This window comes from Sciurus vulgaris (genome assembly GCF_902686455.1).
Source record: "Sciurus vulgaris genome assembly, chromosome: 9".
Taxonomy (NCBI): domain Eukaryota; kingdom Metazoa; phylum Chordata; class Mammalia; order Rodentia; family Sciuridae; genus Sciurus; species Sciurus vulgaris.
The window spans coordinates 35,137,174-35,163,432 of record NC_136469.1 but is presented as its reverse complement, the minus strand read 5'-3'; the positions used below and the strand labels follow the sequence as shown (position 1 = coordinate 35,163,432).

Below are 26,259 nucleotides of genomic sequence, written 5' to 3'. Positions count from 1 at the left end.
GCACCACATTTTTCTTATCCATTCATCTGTTGAAAGGTCCCTTGGTTGGTTCCATAGTTTAGCTATTGTGAACTGAGCTGCTATAAACATTGATGTGGCCACATCACTATGATACGCTATTTTAAGTCCTTCAGGAATATGCTGAGGAGTGGGGTAACTGGGTCAAATGGTGGTTCCATTTCAAGTTTTCTGAGGAATCCTCATAATGCTTTCGAGAGTGGTTGCACCAATTTGCATTCCCACCAGCAATGTATGAGCGTACCTTTTTCCCTACATCTTCACCAACATTTATTATTGCTTGTATTCTTATAATTGCCATTCTGACTGGAGTGAGATGAAATTTCAGTGTAGTTTTCATTTGCAGTTCTCTAATTACTGTAGATATTGAACATTTTTTCATATATATGTTGACAAAATACTTGAGAATCAATCTAACAAAAGAGGTGAAAGACTTCTACAATGAAAACTACAGAGCACTAAAGAAAAAAACTGAAGAAGACCTTAGAAGATGAAACAATCTCCCATGTTCTTGGATAGCCAGAATTAATATTGTCAAAATGGTCATACTACCAAAAGTTCTATATAGATTTAATGCAATTCCTATTGAAACGCTAATTATGTTCTTCATAGAAATAGAAAAAGCAATCCCCGCAAGAAAAGTGAAGCAGGAGGCATCACAATACCAGACCTTAAACTATACTACAGAGATATGGTAACAAAAATGGCATGGTATTGGCACCAAAACAGACATAAAGACCAAGGGTACAGAATAGAAGACACAAAGACAAAACCACTTAAATACAGTTATCTCACACTAGATAAAGGTGTTATAAACATACCTTGGAGAAAAGAGCCTTTTCTACAAATGGTGCTGTGAAAACTAGAAATCCATATGTAGTAGAATGAAATTGAACTCCTATCTCTCACCCTGCATAAAATTCAAACAAAGTGGATCAAGAACCTAGGCATTCAACCAGAGACCCTGTGCCTACCAGAAGAAATGTAGGCCAAAGTCTCCATCATGTTGGCTTAGGAACTGACTTCCTCAATAAGACTCCTAAAGCACAAGAAATAAAATCAAGAATCAATTAAAGGGGTGGTCTGAAACTAAAAAGCTTCTTCAAAGCAAAGGAAACAACAGAAAATTTGAAGAGAGAAAATCTTTGCCACCTGTACCTCCTATACAGCATTAATCTCCAGGATCTACAAAGTCAAAAACCTTAAAACCAAAAAACAAAAACAAAAACAACAACAACAACAACAACAACAACAAAAATCCAATCAATAAATGGGTAAAGGAACTTAACAGTCACTTTACCTGAATTTTAGCAGGAACCTCTTTACTGCTTCCCTTGCTTCACCTTTACCCACCAGCAGTCTGATTTCTACAAAGTAGGCAACATTAAAATTGGTCAAAACTGATTAAAATTAGCCAGGTAAGGTGGTACATGTTTGTAATACCAGAGACTCAGGAGGTTGAGGCAGGAGGATTGCAAGTTCAAGGTCAGCCTTAGCAACTTAGATAGGTCCTAAGCAACTTAGTGAGACCCTATCTCAGAAAATATAAAAGTCTGGGGATGTGGCTCAGTGGTTAAGCATCTCTAGGTTAAAGCCCCAATACTCCTCCGCCCCCCCAAAAAAAAAAAAAAACAAACCACTGATTAAAACTGGAGTCTGATCATGCTTTAAAGCCTTTTGGAGCATCTTACGTTGCTCTGAATAAACTTCGGAATACATTTGGAGGTTCTGCGGTTCATTCCTCACCATGGCTACCTTTCTGACCTCTCTCTCACAGCTCCACCTTTAACTCGTTCCGTTCCAGTTATGCTGGCCTCATCACTGTTTCCCCAGATACTCTAGCCATGGGCCTGCCTCAGTAATGCTGCCTCTGATGCTCACTGCTCAAGCCCACTCATGGTTTTTTTGTTTTTATTGGTGCATTATGATTATATGCACAATAGAAGGATTCATTAGGACATATTTGTACTCACACATAACATAATTTGATTGATTTCATTCTCTAGCACCTCCTCTTTCCCTTCCTGCCTCCCTCCCCCTGCTCCATTCTTCTAACCTAACAATTCCTTTTCTACTTTTGTGACTACCTTTTTCTTTCTTTTATTCCCCTCTAGATTCCACATATGAGAGGAAAACACATGGCCCTTGACTTTCTGAATTTGGCTTATTTTCCTTAATAAGATGCTCTCCAGTTCCATTTTTCTGCAAATGACAGGATTCAATTCTTCTTTATGGCAGAACAAAACTCCACTGTGTATATATACCATATTTCCTTTATCCATTCATCTGTTGGTGGGCTATCTCACTGTTCCATAACTTGGATATTGTGAATTGTGCTGCTATACAAATTGGTATTCATGTATCACTACAGTATGCTTACTTTAATTCTTTAGGATAAATACTGAGGAGTGGTATAGCTGGGTCATTTGGTGACTCCAATCCTACTCTTTCAAGGAACTGCCACACTGATTTCCAGAATGGTTGTACCAATTTACAATGGATTAACACCGTATAAGTGCTCCTTTCCCCTCACTTCCTTGCCCCCCTTTATTATTACTTGTATAAATACAGTCATCTAATTCTTGACGAAGGTGCCAAAAAGATAAATAGGAGAAAAGACAGCTTTCTTAACAAAAGATGCTGAGTAAACTGGACATCCATATGCGAAAGAAGCAACTGTATTCCTATCTCATACTCTGCACAAAAGTCAACTCGAAATGCATCAAAGACCTAGGAATTAGGCCTGAAACTTTTCAACTGCTAGAATAAACATAGGGGCAACACTCCAACAGATAGGCACAGGCAACAGCTTTCTCAATTGGACTCTAAAGCTCAGGAAATAATACCAAGAAGTTTCTGCATAGCAAAAAAAAAAAAAAAAAAGACGAAGAAGAAGAAAGAAAAACAAGAGCATGAAGAGAGAACCTACAGACTCAGAGAAATCTTCACCAGCTACTCTTCCGACAGGGGATTAACATTCATAATATAGAAAGAACACAAAAAACTCACCACCACAAAAACAAACAGCCCAACCAATAAATGGACCAATAAACTAAATAAAATTTTATCAAAAGAAGAAATTCAAACAGCCAACAATTATATGAAAAAATGTTCAACATCTTTGGCAATCAGGGAAATGGAAATAAAAACTTTGCCGAGATTTTATCTCACTCCAGTTCAAACAACAGTCACCAAGTCCACTCTTCACTCTTTCCTAGATAACCACATGATCCTCTTTTATTTCTTCACTTACTTCATTTCTTTATCAACATCGCCTCTCCTTGAGGCTTTTTCTGATAAGGAGGATGCTTTCCTTATAACACTGTCTTACATGTTACATACTGTACTTACTTGGTATTTGTTTCCTCTCAAGAGAATATAAACTCATTAAGGTTAAGAAGTTTTAAAAAATTTATTAGCACTCATTTAATTATTAGCTACTTATTTTGTGAACTACATCTCCATCTTCTTGAATAGTATCTTTCAATAGCACAAAATAAATATTTTGAATAAGTTAAAGTACATGAAGTGCTTTTTCAAACTGTAAAGCACTTATAAGTGTAGCTTAAAATTAACTTCAGAGTATTTAATATGGACTTCATACTCATTTTGTTAATCTTCCCAGTAGCCCCTGCAAGCTTTCCAATCTTGGTTAATGTTAATGTTATCTTTTTAATTTTTCAGTCAAAGAGAGAACCTTGAAGTTACCCTTGATTCTGCTTTCTTAAATCCCACAAAGGACACAATGGCAAATATCTTTTATCATTCCTAAACTGATATTTCAGAAGAGTTGTTTAAAGTGGTTAGATTGGTTGACCTAGTTCTTTTTTTTTTTTTTTTTTTTGGTAAACACAGAGAGCTGAAATTCAGACCAAGGTTTAACTCTGGAGACTGACTTTCAACCAGCAAATACTTTTGCCCCAGGGACTAGGAGTATATCTCAGTGGTGGAGCATGTGCTTAGCATGTATAAGACCCTGCATTCAATCCTCAGCACCACAAAACAAAATAGTTACAAAACAATAAAGTACTTCTGCCTCAGATAACAGACCCACAGAATATTAAGTGAAAGCTCAAGGACTTCATATCAGAAGTCTTTGAAAGAATGGGGATTTGCAGAGAAAAATCCTTTAAGGAAATATAAAATGACTGGGATGTTTCAAAAGTACCCTTGGAAATATACCATTTAAGTATACAGCACTGCATGATTGCAAAATATTTTCAATAAAAAATTGATGATTTGGGAGAAATGCATGATAATTTTGACAAGTCTAAGAATTTAAATTTAGTGGAATTTTTTTTTTGTTGTGTTGGTTTTTCTCCAATGCTATTTACTATATAGTTAAATTTTATCCCATAAGGAAATAATTAATATATCAATTGTCCTTTTTTTCTTCATTATAGATACATAACCCTTAGGATGAGATTTCCCATATTTTCATATTTTAAGATATTAATTTGGTCTTCATGGTTTACATTAAAAGTAAACCATGAAATTTCTTATTCAGATAACATTGTCCTTTTCATTGCTACTTTCCTGGTTTCCTAATCTTTAAAATCTGTACTTCATTTAATTCCTCCAATAATTTGGAAACAAGAGGTTCACAGGTCTTTTGAATGGAAGGAAAATATCAAATGTAACAAGCAATCACTCATGAAAAAATCAGATACATCATGAATATATGAATTCCAGGTGACATTCAGAAAAAAACACAAACACAGAGAAGAAAAAACATTTTAGAACACTCCAAAACAATTAAAAATCTAGGTCACAATATCCATATTTTCAAATTTGTTTACTTTACCCATAGGAAGGGCTCTTGATAATTTTCTAAAGCATTTTTCAATTCTTACAGACACTGGTATTTCTATGTTACAGATGACTAAAAATAATAAAATGAAGATCAGGAAAATAAAGGAAAGATAATCAATTCTTAGGTTAAGTAAGTTTAAAAAGATAACTCATATCATTAGTTATGTGTCAGTTAATGTCAACATTATATGAAGAGAAAAGCATCATTAGGTGACACAGTCATTATGTGGACTTCATAGAGTACAAATTTACATGGGCCAACCTACTATTCATCTAGGTTACATGGCATAAGATCATATATGAAGTCCATCATTGACTGAAATATCATTATGTGGTGCATGACTGTATACCCTAAGATTGTGGGATGTATATAATATTATTGAAAAAGATTTCCATTAAAATAGTTGTTTTAATCTTTGTCACTATTAAAGAAGTTTGATTTCAATAATATGTGAAAATTATGTATCAATATTTATTTAAGGTTTGAAAAAGAATAGATTAACTGCTTCAAATATACTGAGGATATGAAAAGGAAAGCTTCCTAACATTACAGAGGGCATAAATATTGAGAAAATCTAGTTCAGTATTAAATTTTGAAAGAAGCTTCCCTCCCCCCAAAAATAGGGATGTCATTAATTCTGAAAGCCATCGTTTCAAAGTATCCAATTATATCATCAGTTATGTAAAGATACAGGTCAAGTAGCTCTTATCTGAAATCCAAAGAGTTTCGTATTTCAGAATTTTTTGGATTTTTAAATATTTGCATATATGTTATATGAATCTTTAGAATGGAACCCAAGCCTCAGCACAAAATTCCTTTATGTTTTATGTAAACTTAAACACATTGTTTGAAGATAATTTTGTACAATATTTTTAATGCACCTGCCTGATGATGGTAATCTATCACATGAGGTCAGTGTGGAATTTGTGTCAAGTTGGAGCTCAAAAAGCTTTGGATAAGCATTTTGCATTTCAGATTTTTGTATTTGCAAATGCTCAACCTGCATAACAGTCCTCACACAAGGGAGAAGTGTAGAATACTTTACCCAGGGGTACTCTGGCAGCACTTGCGTCTGGGTTGATCCAGAAGGAAAGCCAGGAGAGAACCACAATCAGCAAGGTCGGGGCATAGACACCCATCATATAAAACCCGACCTGTCTTCTCAGGGTAAATATGACTTCCACACACGTGTAGTAGCCTTTCGGAAACAGACACACGTTACAGTTATGAGGTTTGCACCAATATAAAAAAAAATCACTAACACACCCATAGGTGACAAGACATTTCCATCCAAGTCAATTTCACAAAGCAAATGCCACGACATGAGGAACGGATCCCACAGTCTGCTCCACAATGGATGGCAATGTCTGGGAATTTAAGTCTCCATGCAGTGAATCTGCCACCGTTCATCCCTTCCTGACCTGAGAGTACTGTTTGGACTAATGATCTACAGGAGTCATAAAGGGAACAGTAGATCAAAGCACAGCAAGTATAAGAGGAAACTCTCTTGGACAGTCCTTTCCTCCCAAAAGAGTGTATCTGAGGGCCTGGAGTGGAGGTGGGGAGGGAATGGAGAAGACCAAATGTTGGCACTTCACAGTCTTTTGTGACTATAAACTGAAGATACTAATGGCAGTGTAATTTTCAGCTACATGTACCAGTGCTTATCCAGAAAGGATAAGTCCACCATAGCCCAAATGCATAGTTAAAACAAAATTTTAAGTAAGTTTTGGAGATAAACAATAGCAATGGGAAGACATTGGTGTTTTCAGTTTATAGTTACAAAAGACTGAAGTGCCAGCATTTGGCCTTTTTCTCCATTCCCTCCCCATCTCCATTAGTTGGGGAAGTGAGGAAGACTCTCTTTTCACACACTGAGACAAATGCAGAAATTGTTTTATAACATAATTCTAGAACTGCCATGACGATTAGTCCCCAGATTTATTATGAATTATAGGCAGGCTCACGATAGCCTTTGCTGCGTAGAGGAAGAAAATAAGTCACAGAAATCTCACAGCACTGCAAACACAAGATGTGTTTACAGATGTTGGAGATGATTTTCAATGCTTCAGCCCTTTTAGTTAGCAATTTAAATATGAGATTTAATGCCTAAAATACTTAATTTAGATAAAAGAACGTCATTTACCAGTTAACAAAAGTGAGACTATGCATAAATACCAAAAAAATTTTTAATTTCTCCAATTGTTTTCAGTTTAAGCTGTATATAATTACTTAAAATTGTTGGAACATATAAACAAATGAACAGTGAATAAGGAAAACAATTATGGGGGAAAGTATAAAGTTACTTTTTACTCTTTTACTGTTAAAAAATAACAATTACAGTCTTCTTAATTAGGATGAATATTCATATTTGTAATATTAGAATAATGTTCGTATTTATACATAGAGCAGTATTTATACACAACAGTTTCTAAATAACTGTTACTAAAAGGAAGGTTATTTATATCTCCTTAATAAGTAAATGAGAAATCTATTATTTTTCTTATATGAATTATAATCCTTGTTGCCTCTGAGAGATTAGAAAGGTAGTAGGGCTAATATGAAACAAAAATAATTAGCTGATTGGAATTGACATAAACTATAATTATCCCAAATACTTCCATATTATATTAAAAAAAAAAAAGTGCAGAGCTTTTTTTTAATTTTCTTTTCATTAAAACTAGGCGATATATTAAATCATTCACAGGTTTTATGAGATAGAAACAAACAAAACAATAAAAAATGTCCCCCCCTTTCCTGTTCCCCACCACTCATTTTAACTTCCTGCCCAATCAAGAACATATGTTTCCAACAATCACATGTAATATTTCAAAAATATAAACTTTTATAAGTACAATTACTGCAATTAAGAAAGATCAGTTCCAATTAAGAAATGCAGTTCCAAAGTACTTTGTTTTGTAAGTGTCGCTTCTTCAGACTAATTTTATATTCACTTACCACACAGGAAAAGGAGTATGATGCATATGAGCTTCTAAACATATTTTAGGTAGCCTCAGCTGTCACAAAGATTATGATAATTTACTACACACTTTAAAAGCAGCACACTTTAAAAATAACATTTTACGTTCCATCCCACTAGGTTTAAATAACAGAAGTCCCGCATTTTGAAGCAAGTCTCCACCATGTACGTTTTGCAAAGTTACCCACCAGGGGAGCCTCACAAGACATGGATGCATTTTGCAATAAAATACTATGTTTGATATTATAGTGATTTGGTCCATAAACTTTTATGAGAAACATTTCTTGATCTTTTTTGATCTTTCCCTAGTACTGTTACATTTATGAGAGACAGGTGGGCAGTTAATTGATATAAATGTTCATTGGGCAAATTCAATTTACTTTCTATTTCCTGTGAGGTTTTATTTCATTATTCACTCAGGCTACCAATTTAAGTATTTTTGTATATTTCTCCACCTTTCTGATTTCTTTCATCATAGAAAAGCATAATTTAATAAAGTTAATGTTGAGTCATTATTTCCATACAAATTAAAGAGAATAATTGCCATGACTTTATATATATATTGCTCTATCATATCTTTCTATTACTCTGCATCGTTCAGCATTCAATGTCCCATTTTTCACATTTCCAAGTACCAACCAACATTAAAATGTTTTACTTATATTAATACAATATATGTAAATGCTGATAAAGTACTAAAACACAGTAAGTGCTAAAAAAATTGTTAGCCATAAGCTCCTTATTGTTTTCTGTAGCTAATGAGATTTCAGTAACTTGTTTATGCTTACTCAAAGAATACCACAAAAAATCCTACTCATGACTCTTGACTAATCCTCCCAATTCTTTGTACCAGAGTAAACTTTCTTATTTCCTTCTAAAAACTAAAATGAATTTTTATTGTATTAATTTACCACATTGGATTAGGGCTCTATAAAGAGCAGGGGCCTGTGTTTTATTCATTGCTCAGTATCCAATGGAGATTTTTTAAAGTAGGCCCTAAAAGTAAGACAAGGAAAAAAAAGGCAAAACCTAGGATTTTAAATGCTACTAAATAACTTTGTGCCCTAAAACAAAATTACCAATAAAATTGCTAGGTTTATTTTCATCTCTAAATGAAGGTTACAACTTAAATAGACTTGTCTTCAGATTTATCAAAAACCTCAGACAGTATTCATTTTGAAATGCTAACTATATAATCTGAACATAGATAACTATTTTTTTAAATTATAACAAACTCCACAAATAGTGTAATGATATCAAATTCAATATTCTAGTGCTTCACTTAGTAACATTATGACCTCAGCCAAGTGTCTTTGCTTCATTAGCCTAATGTGTCAAATGGAGATAATACAATACTTAACTCAGAGGATTACTGTGATGATTAAATGGTATAATTCCTGTAAAGCACTTAAAGCAATGCCTAGTATAGTAAGAACACAAAAAGCTGTCTACTAAATGTGTTACTACAAAATAATCCCAAAACCCTTTTTTTGACTTTCAAGATAATTTTTTTCATAACCAGATGGGTTATAAAATTCCTTTAAATTCTAGTCTTCTTAGTTTGAAGAAGTTTGGATGGGTGGAGGAATACTATGACTAGTGCCAAGGCTGACGTTAATTTGCTTGTTTATATTCAATAAGTCCTTCAGTTGCCCTGCACTTCAGTTATTGTACGTGTTAAACAAAAGAACTTGCTGGATGCAAGGCTGAGGCAGGAGGATCGCGAGTTCAAAGCCAGCCTCAGCAACTTAGCAAGATCCTAAACAACTTAGCAAGACCCTATCTCTAAATAAAAAATAAAAAGGGCTGGGGTTGTGGCTCAGTGGTTGAGCCCTCTGGGTTCAATCCCCAGTACCTAAATAAATAAATAAATAAAGGTGCTAGCTACTTTTTATCTGTAAGATCACTTCTGTATCTAACAATCTACATTCATCTATGGTTGATTCATTGAGCATCTGATGGTCTAATTTTTAAGAGCTCTCGTTTTTACTTTTAAACACTTGATAATTAGTTAGCAATAAACTTATTATTTCTCTTATGCTAATATACTATAAATTCCATAAATGAAAGAATTATATAAGTTATATAATCTGGCAATTATTTTATTCCCGAGTGTTACGGTTTTGATTTGGATGTCCCGCAAAAGCTCACGTGTTCAGAGATAGGGCTTTTGGGAACTGATTGGATGGTAATGTCTCTGACCACATCAGTGGATGGCTGAATGGATCGCTGGAAGGTGGGACATAGCTGGAGAACATAGGTCCCTGGGGGCATTCATACCCTGGAACTGTATATTTCCTTTCAAGTTCCCTCCTCTCCCACTGTTTCCCAGCTGTCATTAGCAGAACTGCTTTCCTCCACCACATCCTTCCACCATGATGTTCTGCCTCACCTCCAGCCCAAAGCATCACAGCCAACAGACCATGGACTGAATATTCTGAGTATGTACCAAAAAATTCTTTCTTCCTTGAATTTTTTCTTGTTAGGCATTTTGGTCATGACCACAAAAAGCTAACTAATATACCCTCTTCTCTTTTGTTGTCTTTATCATAATAGTGTAGAGACATCAATATTTGCTCTCCTATTTTAATATCGAGAGGATTGTTTTAAATTATATTTTGTTCTTGACAATGTCATGATGGTGGCCTTTTATCTCAAACATTTGATCTCTCTAAGGTCTGTGTAACTAATCTATATACCATTTTATTACTATAAAATAAATATTGCAATATAGTTAAACTTTACCTTTATCTACTCCTGAGTATCTTCTGGCATGATTTACTTCTTGATACAGAATTACAATTGTTTAACAACTCACAAGTTGAACTGATTATTACTACTAATAATGCTCAAACTTTTAGAATTTTTAAATTTATGTTGCCAAGTGAAATAAGTTAAAGCCCTTAATGCCTATAACTATCACTAAACAACAAAGATGAACACTAATTATATTATGACAGTACCGAATAATGAATATCTTATTTTTTTGCAAGAGCTCAACATATTTTAATAAATGAGGATGATTTCCTTTCCATAACTGACTGTTCTATGATTCAGGCCAAGAAGATAGTACAGGGAATAAACACTGATGTCCAGTTACCTCCCACTTTTATTGGTTTCTGTGTAGCACAAAAAGTCATATTTTTAAAAAAATTTTAAATGGGCAAATCACAACTTAAAAATTGTTCAAAAGATAATGGAAGAATACATAGGGATTACATTGTTCATATCCAAAAATATTTAGCCCTAAACTGAATTGATAACATGTACTAAAACCAATGACTTGGACAGTTAGCATTACTACAATAAAAAATCAAAAACCTCTTATCACCAGAATTAAATAAAGAAAAGCAAATCTACCTCATAAATAGAAGACTAGAAAACTTCAGTGAATGTAATTCTGTAAGTTTTAGTTTATGAATATAAACATAAAATACTTATACTGAACTTAATTTTAACTAGTTCTTTTCTATTCTTCCTTTAGCATCTATTAATATTAAAATGAACCTCTGAAATAGAACTCAGTTTTGTTTAAAATAAAGAAGACCACTTACCTGTGCCTTTGTAGTATTTTGTACAGTTGCCATACTCAATATCCTCCTTTTTAATATCAAATTGAGGCAAGGCAATTTTTTCTAACTGAACAGGATCCCCTGACTGCCAGATAAACCGTAAATCATCAGTTGTGTAACCAACTATAAACAAAAATTAATGAACATGTTAGACTGAAATATAATTATACATTTTTAATAGTTTAATACTCCAAATATAAAACAAAGGTAAGAAAATAGAACATTCTTATATGAAATTGTAGTTAAAAATGGAGAGTTAAAAATCCATGGTCGTTTATAAAAATATAAGCAAAACAGTTACAGATAATCAGCCTAAAGAAGGTATATGTTTAATTAATGAGCATATTTATAAAAGTTAAAATCCTAGGGCATCATGTATAGCAATTCACTTCTCTGTTAGAATTCTTAAGTCTCATCATCAATAAAATGATAAATGATACAAAAGTTTTGGAGGTCTGGGGTTGCTAACCCTTCACAACTAAAAACCATATATATGGTTTAATATATATATATATATATATATATATATATATATACACACACACCATAAATATATATATATATAGAAAAAGAATTCTGACTATATACATTTAAAATCATGCAATTGATTACCCAAACATTTTTAAAAGAATGTAAGCATTCGAATACCTAATTTTTTGACAAATCCTGTCAGGAGGATAAGGCAGGAGTTGCATTATGACAAAAGAGCAATCATAATTTCCCTTTGTACACATATGAGTACACCATAGTGAATCTCAACATTGTATACATCCATAAGAATGGGGTCCTCATTAGAATAAGATATATTCATGCTTGTATAATTATGTCAAAATAAATTCTGTCATGTATAACTAAAGGAAGCATTAAAAAAAGGGCAATCAAATCATCTCTCAAATGGACATCATTACAGTGTCATTTCAGCATCCTTTTGGCTATAGTTAATGTGGTTAAAATTCAAGGGGTACACAGCAGAGTGATCTACCATTGATCCCTAATGTGCATCTATTTTTAAATCCATTATTTTAGTGCATCTACTAATATAACTAAAATGTAAATGCACAGTTGGAATATTTTATAAAAATACATATCTTCAAACATACCTATATGACAGATATAAAAATATGTACATATATATATACGCAATATGTGAAAAATCTCATTTTTTAGTTTGAAAGCAATAACTATTAACCAAATATAGGATCCATTAACAACAAATAATCACAAAGCAACTTTAGGTATAAAATCTAGCGTGCATATGCATTATATTTTACAAGTTTATTATTCTTTACTTGTTGCCAAAATAGGTTGTGGTGTAGAGATAGTTAGACTAAAGATTTCTTATGTTAATTTTAGTGTTAATATTTCAAGGTTTTTGTCCTACTTTTATTTTCAAAAGATAAGCACCAGAGCAAATTAATTAATAAGCTTTATGGAAAATTTCAAGAAATTTCTACAAAATTTTTTATAAACTAAAAAAAATAGATGATCATGGGAACATGAAAAATATACTTTTGTAAAAAGTCAAAATTATTTTTGGAGGAAGGAGGGACTGTACAGAGAGAAAAGAGGGGTGGGAGGGTGGGGGGAAGGAAAAAAACAACAGAATGAATCAAACACCATTACCCTATGTAATTGTATGCCTCTACTTCATGTACAAACAGAGAAACAAGATGTACCCCATTTGTTTACAATAAAAATAAATTTAAAAAGTCAGAATTATTTTTATACATTCATAAAAAATGAATTGATTGGGCTTACAGAGTTATTTTTCAATGTTTTCCAAATTTCCTGCTGTAAAAATGGGGTCTTATCATTAGACAAGCTATTTTAATTCAGACGCCATTTTTTTCTTTACCTTTTCTGTATTACTCATTCAAACAGAGATGGCAATTGAATATACCCATATCAACTGTACTAAAATTAGACTAAAACAGGAAGGATTTGTCTATCTCCATATGAATTAATGTAATAAAATAATAACTACAGTTTATTCAAATGACCATTAAAGTTTGAAATTATTTTTTACCACTGTTACATAAAATGTTAGTAGCATATATTTTCTAAACATAAGCATTTTATTTCCATAATCACTTATGCCATTATTTACATACAGCTCTCGAGTTGCATCTTGCAGCGTTGTGTGTCCATGGGAAACAAAGTCAAGTCCAAAGGGCATGAAAGAGTAATGGATAACCTGAAAACAGGAACAGAGAAATCAGAGATAATTTATTATGTGCCTCAGTGATTCACTGATTTGAATAGAAAAATACAAATAGACAAATATTAAGTATAAAGGAGTACCTCATGCTGACAAGGACATCACCATCCCGAAAAATAAAGAGAAGGATATTTTCCTGGGTTACATCATGAAAATTAGCACTTTTTTCATTTGCAAAAAATAAATCAGGTTTCCACAAACACTTGTACATGGTCGGATCCACCGTCAGTGCATCCGAGCCCCTAAAATCACTAGGGAGCTTCAGCCTGGGATCATTCCATTTTTGTCTCAGAAAGATGTTAACTCTATAATCCTGGGGAAAAAATAAATAAATGTGTGCATGTGTATATTTATTGCTACTTTCAATTATTTAAAAAATAGTGAATGTTTATATGTATTGCTATTTATAAGAACATGTTCAACACCAGAGCAAAAATGTATTTCAGTAATTAGCAGCACAAATATTTTTGTTCTTCTGATATTATCAAGATCACGACAACTCATAAATAGAGTATACACACATGGTAGTCCCTTGATATCTCCTAGGAACTGGTTCTAGGACTCCCTGTGTATGCCAAAATCTATGGATGCTCAAGTCCTTCACATAAAACAATTAATACTTGCATATAACTGATGCAAGTCTTCTATATACTTTAAATCATCTCAAGGTTACTTATAACAATACCATGTGAATATCATATGAACAGTTTTTATAATGTACTATTTTAGGAACAATGACAAGGAAAGTTTGTATATGTTCAATACAGATGCAATGTTTTCCCCAATAGTTTTCATCTGTAGTTGACTGAACCCACAGATACAGAAGGTGACTATAAATTCTTCAATATAAAAAAGAAGGTAGATACAGAAGGTTACTATATGTTCTTTGGTAGGTCAAAGAAAAACTATCTGTGGCTACCCACATGTGTAAGTCATTATAGACAGAGTTTAAGATCAATAACCAATAAGACAGAGATTACACAAAACAGATCGGAGCTGGGCATGGTGGTGCATGCCTGTTATCCCAGCAGTTCAGGAGGCTGAGACAGGAGGATCATGAGTTCAAAGATAGCCTCAACAATTTAGTGAGGCCCTAAGCAACTTAGCAAGACAGTCACCTCTGGGTTCAATCCCTGGTACCAACAAAACAAAAACAACAAAAAGCAGATCAGAGTAGTTGCTAATTTCATAAGTGATACAGACATTCAACTACAGTAGAAAATATTTTTAAATGCACTAAATAGTTGAATATTTTAGTCAGTTATTTGCTTATCTTCAGAGATATCAATTTTAAAATTTTATAAAAACTGAATTTTGTAAGACATACAGATTCTGAAAGTATATGAACCCAGGAAGATGTATAATTCCTTAGTATACTGTATATTTACCAATAAGAATGAAGTTCTGTCACAAATTGAGTTATTAGTATATACAGTCAAATCAGTATTGAGATATGCTCAGATCTTCTAACTTTGATTTTATCTACTAAACTCAGCATATGTACCAAAGTATTCAAGTCATAAATTATATTGGCCTTCAGGGCCTTCCCTATATTCTTTTATTGTTTCTTTTCTTTTCTTTTCTTTGAAATTGAGGCTTGAACTCACATTGTTTTTTTTTTTGTTGTTGTTGTTGTTCATTTTTTAATTTGAGACAGGGTCTCACTAAGTTGCTGAGGGTCTTGCTAAATTGCTGAGGCTGGCCTTGAACTTGCAATCTTCCCGCATCAGTCTACAGAGTCACTGGGATTACAGGTATATGACACGGCCTGATCCTTTCTTGTTTTCAGTAATCTAAAATTCATACAATACTTTTCCTCCAAAGACTTTGTTCTGGTCAAAATGAATTAGATCATGAACTTCAAAACAAAACCCAAATAATTAAATAGGATGGAATGATATATCATATTTTATTACATGATACAACTAAAACATTTCTACATGACATAAATACATGTGCTTTAAAGTACAAATAAAACGTGAACAATGAGGAGTGATTCTAGAAAACCTTAGGAGCTTCTACTCTCACTAATAAAATCTTGTTTTTATGTCCAGATTCTATACAGCATTTGGAGAAGGATAAGACACTAAATAATAAAATACATTTACTGAGCTACAGGTAGTGAAATAAGATTTGATCTACCTTTATCTTACAAATCTAAGCTAGATATTCACAGAAACTTCAACAGACTGAGGTGATAGGTGCTAATTACACTGCTCTGTGTGTGTGTATTGAATATAATATTGTATACCATAAATATGTACAATTCATATATGTTGATTGAAATAAATTTTTTTTAAAAACTCAACATATAATTTGACTCCTAAAAGTCATATGCAGATAGTTCTGAAGTTGAGGATTATATGAACGACAGTGAATATATTCATATCCCTAAAAAAAATAACATTTTTCTAACTCAATGAACGTGGACTCAAGGAAGCCCTATAATACAGAAAATGAAGATCTGCACTACACAGTCACAAAAATTTTGTATTATAATGCACATATATAAAATTTGTAATGGGAGTTAATTGACAACTCAATATCCAATTACAATTGTGTTATGTACAAAAATTAACTCAAGCATATCCAAGATGAAGGCCTACTTCATGTGAAGAAGCTTCCAGCAAATATACTGTTGCTTCCTGGCAGAACTTTTTATCTACTCCATGCAGGCATGAATGGCTTTCCACTTGAGAAGGAATATCTGAAATCCTAGTCAAATAAGCATGTTTAAATTTGATTTATACACTTATGATTTGTATGTTTTTAACCATATATAGGTTATAACTTGATAAAAATGTAAATGAAAACTAATCAAATAAAAAGAATATGCATTAGGTGCAATCATTTTCTAATAAAATATCAATTATACTACATTAGTGAAAGCACACAGTTAAAAGCCACTTGAAATCTTTTTGAGCACACAACAGTATTCCATTTCAAATTCTTTGATAAAAACCTTGAAATGATCTGCCAAATTTATTGGTATTGTAAATTATATATACAAAAAACTATGTTATTACCTTCTCTGAGTGCTGTGCTTTTACCAAGGTAAAGAGAAGATGACTACATCTTTAAATTGTGTGTTTAATCTAAGCTTTCTCAACATTATGATCAAACAATATCATGTAACTATTTCTCAAGGATCATTATAAAAAAAAAACAGGATAAGGTTGTCTGTCTTTCATAAAATTGTTATTGAAGTTATAGTCCCATGTTTTGGTCAATAACTCCTGTGTAAAAACACACAAGAGAAATTCCTCTTTACTTATTTATTTAATGTTTTACTTGTTTATTCATGCATTACAAACATAATTGTATAACTATTTACTACGTGCTAAGTTTACTAAGTTTACTAAGTTTATTTAGTGTAAGTGCTTTACAAAAATGCATCTAATAATCAGAGTTTACTATGAAAACCTTCTCCTGATACTCTTAAATGCTTCCTTTTACTGTAAAATAAAAGTTTAGTATCTCATATTTTCTTTTTTTTATTCTTATAGCTAGGAAACTGTAAGTTAGTCCTACTGACAATCTCCCTAACAATTTCTTCTCATATTCTGGTGTAACTGTCATTGCTTGACTATTGCATATTTCGTTGTATTTCAATTATCTCATTTGTTATTATATACCTTGAACACTTTTCAGAAATAGCAAATTATGAAAAATAAATAACAGTTTGCAGATGTTATACAAGGGGCAACGTTATTTGGGTATAGTTCCTGACATCTTCACAGTTGTGGCTTCCAAAATAAAGGCATCTTATTTTAGCCTAATATTAGGTTTTCTTGTTTTATTAGAAGATTACATTTATGTATGGAAATAGAAATGTTAAGGCCTCATTGGTATTCTTTAGACCAAAACAATTACTTTTTCAGAATATATGCTGGTTTGCTTATCTGTAATTAATTTTAAGGCCAGTACATCATATTTTATAATGATATTCCAGATATCATCAGGCAGGGATTAAAACAATGTTATTTAATTAACCACAGTATGTTTTGCATAATTAAAAGATAAGTCATCTATAATAATTGGAAAGAAGTTTAGAAATTAATTCCATGTTATATTGAAATATCTTTAAAATTCACACACACACACACACACACACTTTTGGTAGTACAATTCTATGTTCTACCTATTTCCCAAATGGTATGGTTAACTCATCTGAAATTATAGCAAAATTAGTTTTCCTCTTAAAGAATCATTATAGAATCATTAATAGTGTTTTTCCAAGTTGGTTATTTCCTTAAATCTTTCTTGAAATCCAATCAATATTTCCACACAATTCAAAAATATATTTATGTCACTTATTAGTATATTAAGTTTGAAGCATTTTAATTCGCAAAAGGCTGTATACAGTACACAGGAAAGCCCTGTGTAGCATGAGAGCCTTGATAAAATAAAGCTCATCTGTGGAAAAAATTAGAAATGATGAAAAACTTTGATTTACTGTCAACCCCCTTTTTATTGTATATGCCATCATCTATGACTTTTTAAAATTTTTTCATTAATCTAGTTTGGAAAGGCAAGTAATATGAAGTCAGCAAGGACTTAGAACTATAACGTTCCTAATTCGAATCTCTACTTTGAATCTTAGAAGCTGTGATTCTGAACCAGTTTCTTAACCATTTTAAGCTCAGTTTCTTAATATGGAAAAAGACAAATATTCCTAATGTGAGGATTACTATAGAACCTGCTTTTAAGATAAGTTAGTTTCCTTCCCATTTTATGACCTTGGAAATATGGCCACATATTGCATCACATGAATTTAGAATAGCACTTATTTAAAATTACTGCTAATCCATAGGTAATTGACTGGTTGGTTCATTCACTCAAAAATTACTTATTAGCCATGAATTCCTTTTCATGCTCCAGGTACTAAGGATAGAGCTGCAAGTACTCCCTGCCTTTAGAGAGATAACTATAAGGGATATTGATAACTAGTCCAATATAAAGCAAAAAAGACTATGCAAAGAAAAACAGTTTGCAATGGGACATCTACTACAGACTCTGAGGATCATTTAAAACTATACAAATCTACTGACACCTACATTCAGACCTGAATGTAGAATCTTAGAATTTTTCGAAAAATTTGGATGTGAGTTATGTGCTAAATAATTTGCTATTTTGGCTAGGGCAAGTGTTTTAGCCTCTTCAATCCTCAAATTCCTTGTTGATAAAACATGAGTTCCCAGATATTCCTAAGAATTAAATGAAATATTGTACCGAAAGCCTGAATCGTGGCACAAGGTGAGTAGTCAGAAACATTAGTTATTTTTATTATATGTACCCTGAATATTATTATCATTATAGCTACTATCATTTTGAAAATGTTACAGTTGCTATTGAGAGCAGTCCATTTCTATTGCTCCCACCTTGAAGTTCTCCTGGGTTACTAAAAATAATCAAAACTAACATTAATTTTATTGTCCAAAAATTCTTTAAAATAATATTTTGTGTATACAAGATGTCAAGCATTATGTTGGTGTTAGTCCTACAGAGATCAACACAATACATTACTAAAAAACAAATCTGAGATTTTTTAGACTTATTCAGTTTTCACTGATAAGATACGTACGTTAACAAAGCAAACTTCCTTAATAAAGAAATAGAGTAAAAAATCTAACCATATGTTCCATTTAATCTTTAGTTTAGTTATTAAAGAGGTTTTAGATAAATAACAAGTAAGACAGTAAGAAAGTAATTGGTAAGAAAGTAATTGGTAAAGACCACAAGTAAGAAAGTAATTGGTAAATACCCTAAAGGTAGTAAGAACAAAGTGATACTTGTTAAGGGAATAAATGATAGCTTCAGACACTAGGGACTGGGGAAGTTTGAAGAATCAAAGTATAGGAGACTACTGAAGAGAAGCAGAATTTTGATAGATGGTGATTGTTTTAGTCAGCTTTTTCATCACTGTGACCAAAAGACCTGACAAGAACAATTAGAGGAGGAAAAATTTATTTAAGGGCTCATGGTTTCAGAGGTCTCAGTTCCTAGATACCCAACTCCATTCCTCAGAGTCCAACGTTACACAGAACATCACAGAAGGATGTGATCCAGGAAGAAGGCTCCAGATTTCACACCAAGAAGCACAGAAAGAGCTCTGCTCAACAAGGACAACATATATACCTCAGAGGCATGCCCCAGGGACCCACCTTCTCCTATCTACTTTCAGTTACCACTCAGTTAATCTCCATCAGGGATTAATTCACTGATTTGAGTTGAGGTTCTCATAACCCAATCATTTCACCTCTAAACCTTCCTGCATTGTCTCACACATGAGCTTTTAGGGGACACCTCATATCTAAACCATAACAGCATTACTGTAACATGCGGGGATAGCAGAAGTAAAGAGTCAATAAGTCATCATTTCTTAAGCACGTTCATCAACAACACAGACCAATCGTTAAATATTAAGCTAAGGAAAATGATGAACAATCAAGATCATCCATATAAAGAAGGCTGAACAAGAGATAGAGATTTTGGAGTGCTTATTGGAAAGATTTAAAATCAAAACCAAGAAATGAGCAAATGCTTAAAACTCAACAATAAGAAAACCACCAGATTTTAAAAACTGGTAAAAGACCTAAACATACAGCTCGTCAAAGAATATATATACATGGCAAATAAGTACATAAAAAGATGTTCAACATATGTCAGGGAAGTGGAAATTAAAACAAGATGGCATGAGAGAGTGGCCAAAACTCAGAACACTGACACCACCAAACCTTGTCAGGGATGTGGAGCAACAGGACCTCTCATTTGTACCAACAGAAACTACAAATTGGCATGGCCATTTGGGAAGACATATTAGTGGTTTCTTACAAAACTAAACCTTTGCTTACCATATGATCTAAGAGTTAAGCTCCTTGGTATTTGCCTGAAGGACTTGAAAACATATTATCAACACCAAAACTTGTACATTAATATTTAGAGCAGACTTATTCACAATTACAAAAATCCAGAAGCAACCAAAATATACTTCAAGTAGGTGAATGTTTGAATAAACTGTGGGACAGAGGAACGATAGGAATATTATTCGGAGCTAAAAAGAAAGGAACTCTCAAACCATGAAAAGATATGGGGAAAACAAATTTATGTTACAAAGTGAAAGAAGCCAATCTGAAATAGCAATATACTGCATGATTCCAAGTATATGACACTCAGAGAGGGTCAAACCATGGAGAGACCACAGAAGTATTTCTGGTTGCTAAGTTTTGGAGAGGAAGGAAGGATGAACTGATACTGCGCAATTGATACTGTGTATGATACCATAATGGTGGATACATGTCATCACACTATGACCTTTGGGTGATTTTGATGTGTCTGACTAGGTTCATGAGTTGTAACAAAAGAACCCCTCTCCTGTGGGAACCTAAATTGCTCTAAAATTACATTTTGTTTATGATACATTTTGCTTTCACCTTTTAAAAGAATACTTTATGTTTTAGAGTAGTTTTAGGTTCGCAGAAAAACTGAGCAGAAAAGTCACAGATTTCCCATATATACTTTGTCCCCAGTTACTTCATCCACATCCAACATCAGAGAGGCACACGGATTACAATGGAGGAACCAAGTGGTCACTCTTATTACTCAAAGTTCACAGCTTACTTCAGGTTTCATCCTTGGTTTTGTACATCCTATGGGTTTTGATGAATGTTTGATTATGATTAATAATTTACCAATCTTCTATAAGCTACCTAATTTTATAGAATCCAGTTAATAGAAAGTAAACAATCAAACAAAATAACACTATCCTGAAAAGTCATAGGGTCTTTAGATGGGCTTATGCAACAAGATTTTATTTTTAAGGATGATAGTAAAAAGATAAATAGTAATATCTTTGCTTATTCACAGTTTTGGAATATTTTTCCTGAATTTTTTATTAGATTATTGACTATGTATAGTTAGACAGCTTATGGAAGGTGGATAAATTACATCACAAGGAAACCATACGGAGGAAGAGTTTGTCTAATATTGTACACAGAGTACCAGAGTAGGAAGGGCAAGAAAAAAATAAACAAAGAAGCCTGGGGAGAGCAAGCTTTTGAAGAGCTGGCTAGGAGACTAATAATAATAAAATAAATAAATAACCCTGAGAGTGTTATTTTACTAAACCAAAAAATCAAAAGTTGAGGTCGTCAACAGCAACAATTGACACAGAAGACCACGTACAAACTGAATAATTTCAGATACTTAAGGAAGCTACCAAAGAGTAGAGAAAAAACATTTTTTGCTACAGTGGTATATTCAACACAAGATTACAGAGGATTAAGGAGTGAACAGAGGATATTTTCCTTATAATAAGGTAGGAAAAACAATGAAACACAACATAGGGTTTTAATAAGAATGAAATGAGGTGATATATGTATACTACATGAAATGAACCTGGAGGGATTAAACACTAAACAAGTGTTTCACCCTCTCAGGATCTGTGCCTATGTTGCTGTTACTCCTTTATAGTTCTGGCAGTAGTGAATAATATTTTCTCTGATTCAAAAAACTTCTTCATATGGTATAACTAATTCAGTTTTGTTCTGGACTGTGGATGCTGACCTATAATTATCCTTAACATTAATTTGTTTCTCAGTGACAACTCCACATGGTACTAAAATACAATTTTGTTGCATCTCCTAAATGCTCTTTCATGCTTTAAGATGCACTATTGTAAGCTCAGCACACCACATAAAATTCAGATCTTTTTTCCAATCCTTTAAAATTAATTGCAATAGATATCTTTCAGAGTCATATTCCAAAGAGGATCTCTAAAACACTGGAGATCACCTGCTTTGTTGCCTCACTCAATGTATTGTTCTTGGCTATATTTTACTATTTTATTTTAAAAGAACTTCCAGGATTCTTTTCTATTACTTTTGTAGCTACATACTATTATGTTTCAACACAAGTTACAGCAAGCTTACACACCTTTTAAGAATGCGATAAAATTTCATAATTTAAATTAATATTTTGGGTTCAACATTCATTAAAAGGTAAAAGCTCATTAGTCAGTGTGCTTGGTTTATGTTTAATGAGTATTTCCAAATGATTGCTACTTACTGGCATTTTAAATGCTCTTTATTAAGATAACTATCTTTGAGACATTTATTTTCATTTTCAATTATTTAATCACAATAATTATAGCTCTGTTATTTATTTTTCAATGAACAAATTCCCCATCAGAAACAGACTGCTTTTTATCAGTGGGAAATTACTTAATTGTTTTTAAAGTGCTTGGTGACAAATACTATTCATTGTTTATTCCAAATGGCACACTATTAGTCATTATCTGGAAAATGGATGTTCTCCAAAATTTTCAGTATCAATTAACACCCAAATTAAACTCTTTCTTCAAGGCAATAAAACATTTCATAACAAGACAGTATAACTGGTTAGGTTTCATTAATGATATTTGACTACTAAGAACTTTCTATCTATATTTTGTAATGCTGCTAGGCTAACTCTGCTGGATGTCATTTTAACCTAACTCTTACATATGAAATCACCAACTCATTTATTTTCTCTACATTATGACAAAAAATTAGCATTTAAGAAAATAAAAGAGATCAGCATCTCACAGCATCTGGCAACATTATAATTAGAGTTCTGTCAACAGAGCTATTACAAGCCTGGTTTGAAAGGATTTAAAATTTAGACTTTAGTGAAGTTAGAAGTTTTACATAAGAATTAGAAGTTAACAAAAATGCCAATAAAATCTCTTGAGTGATATTTTAGCAATTTTTCTCAAAAAATCCTTTTAAAAGTTTATAGTTACCTATGACTTAATATCACCTTATGAATAGTCCCAATTTTCTAGACCTATGCTAATAGCTCATTTTTATTAGGAGTGCCTCATAGGTAGTGCCATAGTGTCACACTAGACAGATTACAAATCCCCTGTGTGAAGGCGTTAATTGTGTTCCTTCTGTGACAACAAAATACTTTAGACTTGGTTATTTATAAGTGAAGTTATTGCTTACAGTTCTAGAGGCTGAGAAGTCCAAGATCAGTGTCTAGTGAGAAGCTGTTGCTCATAGATTGTACCTTCTATATGACATGGCAGAAGGTACAAATAAGTTCCCTCTAGCCTCCTTAATAAGGACATTAAACCTGTTCATGTGGCTCCTGGTAATACGATTGCATGGAAGATTGGATATCAAGATATGAATTTGGGGGGGACAAAGAGACCATAGCATGTAGCAACCTGATGGGACTGAGTGTGCAGAAAGTATTCAATCAACATACATGTAATGAAGAAATATAGGGATGAAGAAAATACTTCTGTGACATTTTAACAGGTTAGAAGTTTAGGATCTTCACACTATTAATTTCACTCTTAACCTATCCATTGATAACAACTATTGGAAACAGTTAATAAAAGAATTACACAAAAGATGAAATGAAATTTCTCATCTTTCTTCATTGACTAATGCAATACTCTAACTTACAAAGTTTAATTACCAATCTCCTGAACAACAGCAAGAAGAAAAAAGATTTTAGGGGTACAGAAGAAAGTACCCCTAAAAATTATGTTATTTTTCAGATTCAGATATGCTAAAAAAATACAACTTTGATAAAGAGATAGGAATGCAGTATTTTTAACTATTCAAAACACTGATCTTTTTTAATTTCTTAGAGAATTAACTTCAAGGAGTGTTCTTAGTAATTACTAAACAAAAACTTACTAGTCTGATATTTCCACATAAGGAAAAAGTTAGATACAATCAGAAAACCCCACAGCAGGACCAGGAAGAAGGTTATATATAAATTAGACACCTATCCAGGAGAATTAGGGAGAAAAAAATATTTTAAAAAGCTCTAGTACCAAAAGAGCCATATTACCAAAAGCATTATACAGATTTAATGCAATTCCTATTAAAATCCCAATGACATTCTTTATCAAACTAAAAAAAAGCAGTCATGAAATTCATTTGGAAAAATAAGACCCAGAATAGTCAAAGCAATCCTTAGTAAGAAGAGTGAAGAAGTAAGTATCACAATACTAGACCTTAAACTATACTACAGAGTTATAACAAAAACAGCATAGTATTGAAACCAAAACACACCCATCGACCAATGGTACAGAATAGAAGACAAAGAAAAAAATCCACATAAACACAGTTATCTCATGCTAGACAAAGCCACCAAAAACATACATTGGAGAAAAGATGGCCTATTCAACAAATAGTGCTGGGAAAATTGGACATCCACATGTAACAAAATAAAATAAAACTTTATCTCTCACCCTGCACAAAAATAACTCAAAGTGAATCAAAGTCTTAGGCACTAGAACAGGGACCTTGTGCCTAACGGAAGAAAAATTAGGCCCAAATCTTCACCATGTCAGTTTAGGATCTCACTTTCTTAACAAGCAATAAAATCAAGAATCAATATATGGGATGGATTCAAACTAAAAAGCTTCTTCTCAGCAAAGGAAACAATCAATAATGTGAAGAGAGCCTACAGAATGGGAAAAAATTCTTTATCACATTCACCTTAGATAAAGCATTAATCTCCAGGATATATAAAGAGCACAAAAAAACTCAATACCAAAATAACAAATAACCCAATCAATAAACGAGCTAAGAAACTGAACAGACACTTTACAGAAGAAACACCACAAATTCATTATCTTATATTCTGTAGTTCAGAAGACCAAAATAAGTTTCCTTGGGCTAAATGCAAGGTATCTGTACACAAAGCTGGTTCCCTCTTAGGTTCTGAGCAAAGAATCTATTTCTTGGCTCTTTTCATCTTCTAGAGAATTCTGCTTGAATTTTTTGACCTGTGGTCCCTTCCTCACATCATTCCACCATTATGATTCCTTTATCACAGCAACTGTTACTGCCTTGGATCTTTTTGTGTCTTTCTTATTAGGGCCTTTGTGATTACATGTGGACCCACTTGGATGAACCAGAATAATTCCCCCTGTTCTTAATTGGATCACATCTGCCTCTTTTACCCTGAAAAACACCATATTCATAAGTTCTGGTGATTAGGACATGAACTTTTTTGGGGACTATTATTCAGCCTATCACGGGATATAATTCCTGAAGATAAATAATATGAAGAGAAATGAGTACAATGTCATTTTAAGCTTCATGATTTAATGGCTAAGATGTAAAATAAAATTTACTATAAAGAAAAGTTTTAAAAACTGGCAAAATATGTCTAATATCATCAAAATGAAACCATGCTAAAAATCAATAGGAAAAGCAACAAAATATGAAGAACAGTAAACTAAGACACATTTTAAGGAAAAGATTTAAAATACATATACACAAAGAAACACTGTTTTGCAACAACAAAGATGAGCAATTGCAAAGAACTTGAAATGAGCTCTTTAAGCTGATCCCAAATATGATTTTCTTTCTTGACAAGCACAGCTGTGTTGCCCAAAATGAGTTGAAGTCTATTATTAAAACAAACAAAAAGTCATGCAGCGGAAAGGCACAGAAAGACTGACAGGATCATGAATTGTAGTGCAATAATAATTCAATATAATTACAAAGCATGCCTAAACTAAAGAAAAAAAAATGGATTGTATATACAGGCTTTTATTTCCATGAAAGAGCTCTTATGTATTTCTGATGAGACAAAGTGCCTGTGTATAGATTATTACAATAAACCATAATGTCCAATATTTCTCCCA

The 26,259-nt window shown here is 32.7% G+C and overlaps 1 protein-coding gene across 2 annotated transcripts in view; it reads right to left on the bottom strand.

Annotated features, from left to right (window-relative positions):
* The window catches only part of GLRB (glycine receptor beta), an 83,878-nt gene that overhangs the window by 12,163 nt on the left and 45,456 nt on the right, over positions 1-26,259 (bottom strand). Inside the window, exons 5-8 of one of the 2 annotated variants that reach the window (XM_079153548.1) lie at positions 13,685-13,914; positions 13,495-13,577; positions 11,366-11,506; positions 5,877-6,029 (exon numbers count right to left, since the gene is read on the bottom strand). In XM_079153548.1, coding sequence (XP_079009674.1) covers positions 5,877-6,029; positions 11,366-11,506; positions 13,495-13,577; positions 13,685-13,914 — 607 coding nt within the window. The remainder of the gene's footprint in view (positions 1-5,876; positions 6,030-11,365; positions 11,507-13,494; positions 13,578-13,684; positions 13,915-26,259) is intronic. The other variant, XM_079153549.1, reaches the window with a different exon arrangement.